The 11781-nt window shown below is 37.9% G+C and overlaps 3 protein-coding genes across 11 annotated transcripts; all 3 read left to right on the top strand.

Moving 5' to 3' along the window:
• Nucleotides 1–1238: 1238 nt before the first annotated feature.
• Nucleotides 1239–3724, top strand: LOC118435141. 9 transcript variants are annotated; one of them, XM_035850583.1, is made up of 6 exons: nt 1239–1410; nt 1622–1652; nt 2455–2682; nt 2812–2829; nt 2913–3543; nt 3605–3724. In XM_035850583.1, exons 3-6 carry the CDS (start codon nt 2503–2505, stop codon nt 3652–3654), a joined length of 879 nt encoding a protein of 292 aa, XP_035706476.1. In that variant the 5' UTR covers nt 1239–1410; nt 1622–1652; nt 2455–2502; the 3' UTR covers nt 3655–3724. The 9 variants fall into 9 exon arrangements, with proteins under 9 accessions (XP_035706476.1, XP_035706478.1, XP_035706474.1 ...); XM_035850585.1 differs by lacking the exon at nt 1622–1652; XM_035850581.1 differs by having other exon boundaries at nt 1241–1410; nt 2812–3543.
• A 557-nt stretch (nt 3725–4281) lies between these two features.
• Nucleotides 4282–8329, top strand: LOC118434778 (GATA zinc finger domain-containing protein 14-like). Its single transcript, XM_035848988.1, has 6 exons — nt 4282–4315; nt 4437–5021; nt 5133–5624; nt 5689–5859; nt 6079–8206; nt 8308–8329. Exons 1-6 carry the CDS (start codon nt 4282–4284, stop codon nt 8327–8329), a joined length of 3432 nt encoding a protein of 1143 aa, XP_035704881.1.
• Nucleotides 8330–8357: 28 nt separating this feature from the next.
• LOC118435079 lies at nt 8358–9602 on the top strand. The gene is made up of 2 exons (XM_035850227.1): nt 8358–8826; nt 8935–9602. Exons 1-2 carry the CDS (start codon nt 8535–8537, stop codon nt 9144–9146), a joined length of 504 nt encoding a protein of 167 aa, XP_035706120.1. The 5' UTR covers nt 8358–8534; the 3' UTR covers nt 9147–9602.
• The last annotated feature ends 2179 nt before the right edge of the window (nt 9603–11781 follow it).

The following is an 11781-nucleotide window of genomic DNA, read 5'->3' as shown; positions in this document are numbered from 1 at the left end:
TGGCATGCCAGTATAAAAGCTAGAACGATTCATGAGGTTAAATAAACCGAATGGGATCGAAACTTGTGTAAATCGTAATTAAATGGTGGTATATTTGGTGCTCAAGAACAGATGATAAAAATAGATCTCCATAAATTAACTTTTTTGTCAGATGTCAACTCTAGCTTTTGGTGGAGCTAGACCGTGAGTGGAGATTGAGATTTTGCATACTTTTTTAGGTGAGAGACCACACAAAGACATGGAATGCATTTACATGAGGTTATGTGCTTTTAATAATCTGATCTAGTAGATAAGATGGAGGATTATTAATGGCGAAAGGTGTTATGTACTTTATGCAACCCAATTTTGAAGTCTCACTTCCCGTTTTAATTAACATTGGGCGATAGTACGCTAAACATCGTTCCTGTACGTATTCATTATAAAATAGTTTTAATCTAAAATAATTATCATGCTGATTTGTTACATACGTACGAGACAACAACTACCCAATTATCGGTCTGGGTTAGAGGATTAAACATAAATTCAGGATTCGTTGCATTTATCTGAAATTAAATATTCCAATTCTCCCAGAATATGCACTGCCTAATTTAATCATCTGTTAATTTAATTTCTCTAAGCACTATAATTGTATGTACACTAATAAATATTATTCCATCAAACTTTAGTTTATACGAAAGCCCAGAATTAAATAGATTGCATGACTACCTGACATTACATGAATGAATGCTAGCTACATATTTTATGAAACGGTGGCACACATGTTGCACAGCTTTACTTCTCGTTAATTGTGTTACTAATTGCTATTGATTTGTATCTTCTTTTACGGCTAAATATCACACGCAAATAGCTTTAATCGTTGACGATTCTGAATAATGTAGATTTAAATACTTAGGACCTATGGATACGATACAGTATGGTCTGCTGATACAAAATTTTATAACACGCATGTAAAAGTTAAGTGAGACGAGTCAGATATAGCACTGATATCCTCCAATTAAAAAGTAAATAAGGTTGCTGCGGTTTAAATGGGGCGTGGTGCACATGGTTTTCGCATCTGAAGGTAAATGGGAACCTGTGTTAAGTGACGTGACGACGTGACTTAAGGTGCATTTATGCTTCACGTCATCGTTACGTCCTCCTCCAAATCCGATTTTTTGATTGGTTAAAATTTTTAATTGTCGTAGTGATAATTTGGTTCAGCCAATCAAAAAATCGGATTTGAAGGAGGACGTGACGATGACGTGAAGCATAAACACCACTTTAGGTGCTTTCTCCATAATATTGTGCATCATGCTGTACAGTTCAATTTACTACATATAATCCACTTTTGGACTAATATCAGGAAACATTTAATGATAAAAAATAGCTCGATCTGAATGGGGGCGGAGAGCGACTTCTTTTAAACGAGTGGTACGTAGTATATATCTAATAAATATTTGCATACATAATCAGTAAGTTTTCTCCAAGAGGACCGGTCAATTTATACGAGTATTTGAATTGAATTTATCATTCATAACATAATAAGAATAAGTGAAATTCTAGCTTTTATTGGGGACTGTGAGGTCTGAACCAGACTTTGCATTATTGGACGAATCAACGTTTAAGTATTTGTGTATTACAGATATATATGTCATAGGACCTCCTTTTCTACGGTAAGGAAAGTAAAGCTATGTATAACTCACAGCCTGTGAGACATAGTTAAATGTTGTTTGTGAGTACATAATTACATGGCGTATTTATTATCCGGACCACATTAATACAAATCGTCGTATACATTAAAACTTAGTTAATCATGTAACGGATACATGAATAGTAATTGAGTTTACTTCAAAATTCCGTGGGGTAAAATTTCCGTCTGGCTGAAAATGTTGAATAAAAACGTTACTTTTTGTTTACAACGCTCGTCAATTGGTACCAAAAATAACTGACGTCCTAGGCGGAATACAGTTGTAAATGGGTGTGTAATTAGCTAATACACAATGCAATGCCATCGGGGCAATTAATGATTATACAAGTTTTAACCAACTTATTCCTTTGTCTCTATCACAATGGAGTAACATAATATGCACTACTTTATGATATTGAGAGGAATGTATAAAATAAATACCTATCGGAAATCTCCTTATCCATTCAACCAGTTTAGTTTAGTTTTATAAAGCATCTTTGAAAACTATCAAGCAGTACGCATGACCTGCATGAGAAGATTTGCATAACATGCTGCTGAGGGAAAAATAGCAACGCTCAATTACAATGATAATTCGTTTAGTGGTTTGTACATTCATGGTCGGAAGCCTGACAAACTCACTAAAGACCATTTGTGCAGAAGGACTAAGTACAATAAAATATTATTATCAACTATAAATTTTGTACTAATGCGCAGTTGTCTTCGTTGACTGTGTCCTAACTAACTTGATCTAATTTTTGTTAATTTATTGTAAATGTATTATCTTAAAGATTGTGAGGACCAAATCGAATCACCAAATCGACCTGGATGTAAAGATTATGCAATTCCACTCCAGAGAAGACACAACGTTAGAAAACGAGAGATGGTCATCTCCCCACCAACGAAGAGTGCATTCGTCTGGAGACCAATTGAACCGCTGGTTGATCCTGAAACTAAGAAAAACTGGAGAAAGACAAAGAACGCAACCCATGCTGACAAAAACAATGTGTCTTTGGCAAGTAAATCATTTATTTGTACCAGGACCCGGTGTTGTCACCATTACCAAAATGTTTTATATCTTCAGAACTGCTAGGGATAAGGACATTCCAATCATGTCCTTCCAAACCTTATAATATATTAAATTTCAGATGAGTCCGATTTATCCGGTACAGAGCAAAATCTACCCAATGCCCAAAAAGTGTATCCCGCACCATCTAAAAGTAATACTTCTGTGCCTATAAATCTGCAGACCACAGAAACAGGTACTACAGACATAGCTGAAGTACAAATGTCAACCAGCGGTTCAGATGTTGCTAATCCCAGAAAGGAACAGGAAAAAATCGTTCCTACTTTCCATAAGGGGTCAGACAACAGTCTTCCATTTGTGCATGGAAGTGCGACCATTCCAGCGGACCGAGTCAGCACCAAGCAGATCGAGTCAAATACATTATCAGCGTCTCGAACAATTAAAGGCGACATGGGGGAGCATAAAAATTCAATAACTGGATTAGAAAGCACGTTTGGGAGATCTGCGATGTACAAGGGTAGTTCACAATCAATGGTGAAGCCTTCATCCACACTTGATACCAAGGCCAGCCAGAAAATAGCAGCAGATTCCACAGCAAATGCTAAATCTAAAACTGGAAATGCAATTGCGAGGGCACAGAATAAAATTGGAGGGTCAGCCATCGCCACAGCACAGTCAAATCAAGGAGGTTTTGCTAAGGCATCGGCGAAAATACAAGGAGCCAGAAATCAATCTCAAGATAAAGAAAAGGTCGCAGTGGCCACCGCTATAGCTGGAAAAGGAGGTCGGACACAGGCAGAAGCTGGATCGGATGATGTCAATGTGGTCACAGACGTCAGCTCCTCTGTCGAAGGTACATATTGGCTTTGAAGAAACCCTCATAAGGTATTTAATTAATTTAAAACATTTTCCAGATCCGGATTCTCTGAAGAACATAGATGACGAGCTTGGGAAGAATACGTAAAACTATTTATGCAGAATATCTTAATTTTGAAATTGAACAAATAAAATAATTTCCTGTGCTTAAAGTTTAATCTAGATACGTACAATGTACATATATATGTAACTTACTCCAGCACAACATCCAAAATGACTTATTATTTTGTTCATCCGACTAATTAAAATACGTCGGTTGTGGTAAAATAATAATGAACAATGCAATGCCATTACAGTAGTAAAAATGAATCCACGTCCATATTCAGTTATGAATGATATTTTAGGTATAGTCACATTTCTTAATGCCTAACCGTAAGCAAAATTTTAAGGAATTTTGATAAATTAAAAAACTTACAAATCATAGAAAACGGTAGAAAATAAATAATATCACAAGTGATTTAATATTGTTGGATCTTTAAGCATATAGGTCAACGGTTATATAAAATTTAACAAGTCATTTTATAAACTATGAAATTTCGATAAGTTACAATGAAGCAGTGACGATTCAGTTTCAAAGACATAACACATAGCATTGTAGCATTTAGAAATAACTATGCAGTTATTGCCTACAAAATTGTAAACCATTGTGATTGTGAGTGAGTACAAAATGAGATTGAATATTAGTTTTTCTGTTCTTGCATTTACATTAACAAAGATGGCGATCTTGTTAGAAATAGTCATAGAAGAGGGTGAGTAACAAATCCATTGAACAACAATTACTAGTGCTTAAACATTTATCATGCTCCACATAATGAATTGTTGGGTCGACTTATTGAATTAATACACATTTGCCACTCAATTTGCATATAGCGTCTTCAATACAACGAAAGGGGCCCAATACGCCATGGATATGTTCAAAACTCTACAATCGACGTAGAAGATCGCATCATCTTTCTTGCCGCAAATATATGGAGTGTCGAATCCGTTATTACAATAAGTTTTACATGAAAGAAGTCTCATGTCCAAAAAATTATATTTTCGACGAATTTCTAACGGATTGTGTCCCACCCAACAAAGTTGATCCAAACTCAAAATGTGCACCTCCGAAAGTTCAAAGGAGGATCCCTCCTGTCAAATCACCACCCCCCAACCCAGTGCAAAACTCAATTTCCTCAGGTAATCTTAGATACGAAAGAGATTCTGAAGGGGAGGAAGAAATTGAATTTACAGAAGGGTCAAATCGACGCAATTCTCGATCCTTAGATTTCGGCGACGATATGGATAATGATGACGATATCGAAAGAGAGCATAGAGTTCATACAAAGAAATACTTCAAGTGGGTTGCACCTTCGAATCCCAAGAATTCGAAAAAAAACGTAAAAGTGTCCAAAACTCCTCTACTAAACTATACTAACTCGACACAAAGTGAGAGGCTACAAGTTGTGTCCCTGGCAAGTAAATCTTAGCTTCTTGACGTTTAAACCATATTAAATTATTACTCTCAATTGGTAAAAACTAAATATTTCTTTGAACTAGAATTTTGATAAATGTATTCACAAAACACAGATGCTAGTGATGTGGGTCCGTACTATAAAGAAGATCCAAAGTATCGCTTGGCAAATACAACAGTGCAGGTTTCAAAGACGCTGGTGAAAAACAAGACTACCGAGACGATGGTTGGTACGAAAGACGTTTACGACAAGAACAAAAATCTCGTCAACAGTAAAACAACGACTGTGAAGAAGGTAAATGATGTGGAAGAAGGAGACGTTAGAGTCGTGGCTCAAGTCATACCCAATAAATTCACCCCAAAAGTTTCATACCCCACAAATCCTAAATCAAATTCCATACCTAATCAAAATGTTCCATCAGTCAAACATCCGAATACCATTAAATCACCCCAGCAATCCACTGCTAAAGGTGATGATCCCACTCACGACAAAAATTCGGGAGCGACGCCAGACAAACAAATACTGCCTGAATCTCCATCAAAAAATTATCAGAAATCCAAGGGTCCGTCCACAAGAGCAGGAAATAACACTCTAAAACATGATAACGGTAACGTACAAAAGTGAACCGAGCCGCTAAATTAATAAGTATAAAGCTTATCTTATGACTTTAGTAACCCAGAACATAACACCCAAGTCAAGACCAAACCAATCTGGCTCAGAAAAGGACAAGATATCCGGGGATAAAATTGCATTCATCCCTTCATATAATTCTTCCAAACATGAGAAAGACAACAATAAAATTGCTATATCACCAATTAATAAAACATCTCGTGATCCAATAGGTAATTACATAGCTGGCCCCACTTCACGTCATGTGCTGCTCATAACCCGATTTATTAATTGCTGAAAATTTTTAATTGAATTTTGATTAGCGAATCGAAAAATAGGATTGTGAGCAGCACATGATGTAGTCCTGGGTCAGCTACATATTTATATTTATAGCATTATATAATATAATTCTATAATGCTACATGGCGCTTACGATGAGATGTTAAACCTAGGTACAAAACCTTCTAAGCTGCAAAACGCACATACAACCAACAGAAACCCAATAACCTTAATTCCGGTTCGAAATGATCCTGACATCAAGGGGCAACTCAACGCTGCAACAACACCTCACTCTACACGTACAGACGATCATTTTGTGAGGTCCACATATCCCACAACAACAAAAGTAGTTCCTGATAATTATTTTCATACTACGGAAAAACCAGAAGAAATTAATCAGAATCAACACTTAGGAAGGCTGATGTCTAACAATAGCAAGTCAAGGAATCCCCAAAAGCACCAACCAAAAAAACATGTACCAACAATGTTTATACCACCCACTGTACATAAGGCAGAGACTCCCCATTTGTCAACATTTCCTCCATTTCCAACATTTCCTCCGTTTCCAGCGAGCACAACGGCCCCACAGGATTATGTGAGACGCACAACACCCACGCAGAAAGAAAACCATGTCACAAATAATGGTGCCAATTCCACTCAACCTAATCCAACTGGAAGCAGCAGTGACCCATTGCTAGCGCCACAACCAGATGACGGTAGTTCCCAGCCTAGTAATGATTCCCCCAAAGTTGAAACTACCACACAAGAACCTGAGGATGAACATTTTCTTAAGGCTAAACATGCCACGCGACCACCAAAAACTGGGAATGGTACTGATTCCGACAACGGCGGGACCGGGAGAAATAGCAATGACACCTCGCCGAACGGTGGCGACCAAGAAGCTGGAGGCATAAAACCTGGCGGAAGCAGCAACGGAACGTCTCCCGATGGAAGTTGTGGTGAAACCGGTGCCAACATCCAACCAGACGGTAACAACAACAACACAACACCGAGTGGCGGACAGAGTGGGGATTCAACAAACCAACCTAACGGCGATAACAATAAGACTTCTCCAAATAACGGAGGAACTGGAAGTGGTGCAATCGATCCAAGCGCCCAGAACAATGGCACCTCTCCTACTGACGGTAGCGGGAATGGAAACCAAACAAATCAACCAGACGGTAACAACGGCAGTGGGCTGAGTAACACCGGCGGGAATGGAGATGGGTCCAGCGATCCAGGCAAGAACAAGAATGACACGTCTGCTGATGGCGGGGGCACTGGAAGTCAGACAAATCAACCCGACGGAACCAAGAACGATACTTCATTGAATGGAGGAGAACATGAGAATACTCCAAATACGACCGCTGGGAATGGCAGTGACCCATCGCAAGCACAAAAACCGGCTGACGGGAGTTCCTTGCCAAGTAGCGATTCTTCCAAAGTTGAAACTACCACACAAACACCACAAGATGAACATTTCCTAATGGCTAAACATGCCACGCGACCACCAAAAACTGGGAATGGTACTGATTCCGACAACGGCGGGACCGGGAGAAATAGCAATGACACCTCGCCGAACGGTGGCGACCAAGGAGCTGGAGGCAACCAACCTGGCGGAAACAGCAACGGAACGTCTCCCGATGGAAGTGGTGGTGAAACTGGTGCCACCATCCAACCAGACGGTAACAACAACAACACAACACCGAGTGGCGGACAGAGTGGGGATTCAACAAACCAACCCAACGGCGATAACAATAACACTTCTCCAAATAACGGAGGAACTGGAAGTGGTGCAATCAATCCAAGCGCCCAGAACAATGGCACCTCTCCTACTGACGGTAGCGGGAATGGAAACCAAACAAATCAACCAGACGGTAACAACGGCAGTGGGCTGAATAACACCGGCGGGAATGGAGATGGGTCCAGCGATCCAGGCAAGGAAAGGAATGGTACTTCTGGGAATGGTGATAGCAATAAAAATCCGGCAGATAAAGCTGAAGGAAATATTGATACGCTAGAAAATGGCACTCGGAGAAATTTAAATATGACAGACAACGCTTTTGGCCATAATAAATCTATTTTGATAGCGAATCAGGAAAGAAAATTGAAATTTGCAAACTGTGATAAAATGAATCAGAACGAGTATGAAATTGAGTATAACAGTACATTGTCCAGGTATGATTTGGAAACTTTGTTCCGTAATGGAACTAAATTAAATTCTACTAATCAGAAATTGCCTGAAAGCACTAGTATTTCTCCTGTTGTGGACAAGGCATCATCTATATATCAAGATATGCGGTACACGAAATCTATGATTTCATTTAATTTATATGTTACTACAATGCGGCCCGTTCCAATTGCTCAATACGTGCTTTCCTCACTTCCTTCAATTCATACAGAGAACAAGTCTATAACGTCTAATAATACTGCCTTTGTTTTGGGGAATAATGCTGCAACGAATACTTCTAGTAGCTGGGAATTTGAAAATTCAACATCAATTACTACAAATACAACGATTATAACACGGCGAAATACGTCGTGGTTAAATCCGGTTCCGGGCACCAATCTGACTGATTCGTTCGTTGAAGATGTATTAAGTACGACGCCATTACCAGTTCATAACTTGATGGGAATTAAGGACCAGCCGGGCAACGAAACTAAAAACATTCCAAATGTTTTAGTTAACAATAATACTATGCTGCATGTTGCAAAGGAAAATGGTGTTGCTAATGCGGCTTTCTTCCAAGCTTTTATGAGGAATGGGTCGCTTGGGAAGAAATTGCCGAAATCCACTACAACCTTGCGTCCTACAGCGACGACAACTGCCAAGTCAACTACAACCACCAAAATCACAACAACTTCGAAAGCAACTACACGGAAACCCAAGGAGCAAATTAGGGTCAAACCAGAGAACGACGGTAAGCTTATCTGTTGCATTTGACGATTCTGGAAGCATTTCTTAATAATTTTAAATGATAATATCATTTTATTAATATGGATTATTTTTGTATCTGAACTACATATAGATTTCATGGAATCGGTTGGGCTCAAACAACGAAATTCTTTCAAAAACAAAACGAATGAAGCCCAGAAACCCATTCTGGGGTTGATTGATCCCAATAATAAACTTTTGAGTATACACGTTAATCAGCCCAAACTTGTTAGTGCGGATGTAGAAGTTCCGGGACTTCAAGGATTGTTGCGAGAAAATTTGCTTAAACTAAACACAACATTGTAAAATGTTGACTTAAGGCTAAATAGTTGAAGTAAATTATTAGGTATCATCATTCTCTTATGATCGACAAAACACAATCGAATTACATATGTAATCGTCCTCAGTTTTGTAGAAATTACTTGCATAGCAATCTCGTGCAAGCAATAATCCAGGGAAATCATAATTTTTAATCAATTTTCTTCTCATATTTTGAATTCATTCAATACATCAATAAGTGAGAGTAGGACATTCAGATCAAATTAGCCTAGAAATGAAAAAAATTAAATATTTTATTCATGTCATTTTAGCTAGTGCAGACCCTTAAATATATTTTTACGAGATCGATTTTCACGATTTGTAAGTGGATGGTGATCATTGTTAGGTCTAAAGTTGTGTTTGTCTCAGATAATAAATTGGTCACTGATGCAGTGATCCATAAAGGTAGAAGCGTGGCCTGAAAACTGATCTCGCCACTAGTTGACACCCTTAATAGTCATGTTTAATAGTGATTACATTATAAATATGTATATTATTGTTTCAATTACTTTGTAAAAAACATTATTGATTAAGTTGCAATAAAATGCTGTGTACTTCTTGGACAAGAGTCTACTCTTCAGATGTACATATGTTGCACATGGTCATACTCATACGTCGGATATGAATGAAAAATGATTTTTTCCATTGACTGACCTACAATGACCAAACTTTCTGAGAATGTTTATGGTCACTAGTAGGTCATGTAGGTCAAAGCATATTTTCTCATATTTGTCATATTTTCGGGTTTTGGGACATATTTATATTCCCGATCATATTTCGGGCTTTTTTCGTTCATTTTATCAGTTTTGGCCAAATTCTAAGATTTGGCAACCAAATCGACAGAAAATGACAAAAGATTCAGTTTTCTCACAATGATTCATTGTGAGAAACTTTCAGAAATTTACTTTCACTTTCGCCTAAGGTGATTTAATTCATTGGGAATGAATTAAATCACCCCAGAACTTGTTTAATTGATAAAAATTGAGCATTACAGGTAAATATATCAAAAAATTAGGCCAAAAATTTAAAAAATAAAGTCATTTTATGGTCATATTTTGGGGATTTTTACGGTCATTTTTCATTCATATTTTGAGGTTTTATCGGTCATTCATATCCGACGTCTGGTCATACTCGTGTGACATGAGTCATAACCGACCTCCGACCCCCCTTCGTCGTAAACTACGAAGGGGGGTCGGAAATTAATCGGCCTCGCCTAGAAGGAGGGTCATTTTGCCCAAATTTTTTTGCTGGATTGAAAGATACACTCATATGTATCTCAGATCTCATAACTTAAAAATTCACGGTCACGGCCGAGTCGAGGAGATCGTCAGATGTGAACAAAAACAGCGAAACAATAAAAATTGCTAAAATTGAGCTCAGGTTTGATACGTAGATTTAGACCTTCAAAACGGAAACGAGTACTTCTTTTTGCATTTAATCACTGGGTAATGAACCTAGGTTCAATGCTGTGACCTTGAAAGTAGACAAAACAACAAGCAGTGGTAGCACCCACACACAAAGGAGTAAACCGGGACAGAAATTGCTATGATGACTTTGGCCACCGGTTTTGGGACTCAGAAGGACTTCTGCTTCTGGACGCTTCAGCTATCCCCCTTACAGTCCACACCTGGCCTCTGGTGACTAATGCATATTTCGACATTTTCAAAAAAACCTCAGGGGGAGGAGATTTCGACGATTGATGAGGTAAAAACAGCGTTTTTGACTTTTTTTTCGAAAACCATTTATATAATCGGGATAGAGTATTTGAAGCTTAGCGGACCAAGTGTGCTGACCTCGCAGGGGACTACATTTAAAAGTAGTAGGGCAAGTACCTCAAATTTATTACCGGATCATGGCGAGGCCGATTAATTTCCGTCCCCCCTCGTACGTTGGATTAAAATACGCTGTAAATTGCTACTTCCCATTTTTGCTACGTTAGTAGTTGGCATGTATAGCGTATAGTATATTAATAACTAATAGCTAATCATCAGACGTCGGATATGAATGAAACCTTAAAATATGAATGAAAAATGGCCGTAAAAATCCCCAAAATATGACCACAAAAATGACTTGTAATTTTTGGCTTATGCGAGACAATTTTTTTTGTCAAAAAACTAGTTCTGGGATGATTTAATTCATTGGCTATGAATTATATCACCCAAGACGAACGTAAATATAAATTCCTGTAAATTTCTCATATGAATCATTAAAAAATGAATTTTTGTCATTTTCTGGTATTTTGGTATGCAAAATCTTAGAATTTGGCAAAAAGTCATAAAATGAACGAATAAACAAGCCCAAAAAAGGGAAATCTTAGTGAGGTATTGCAATCATAACTAAGTAAATAAAATTAGATTGCAGAATTTAACCCGAAAATATTACCAATATGCGAAAACATGCTTTAACCTATGCGACCTATTAGTGACCGTGAACATTCTCGGAAAGTTTGGGGACTGTAGGTCAATAAATGGAAAAAGTAATTTTGCATTCATAACCGACTTATGCTAATCATGTATGTATGCATAACTACGTACTTTAGTATAACGCCCACATATACAGCAAATATGTGGAGCACATGGGCTAAAAAGTTTTGGATTACTCCCGGCCAAAAAGATCGTATATA

Source organism: Folsomia candida, unplaced genomic scaffold (assembly GCF_002217175.1).
Source record: "Folsomia candida strain VU population unplaced genomic scaffold, ASM221717v1 Fcan01_Sc003, whole genome shotgun sequence".
Lineage (NCBI taxonomy): Eukaryota > Metazoa > Arthropoda > Collembola > Entomobryomorpha > Isotomidae > Folsomia > Folsomia candida.
This window is presented reverse-complemented; position numbering and strand designations above follow the sequence as displayed.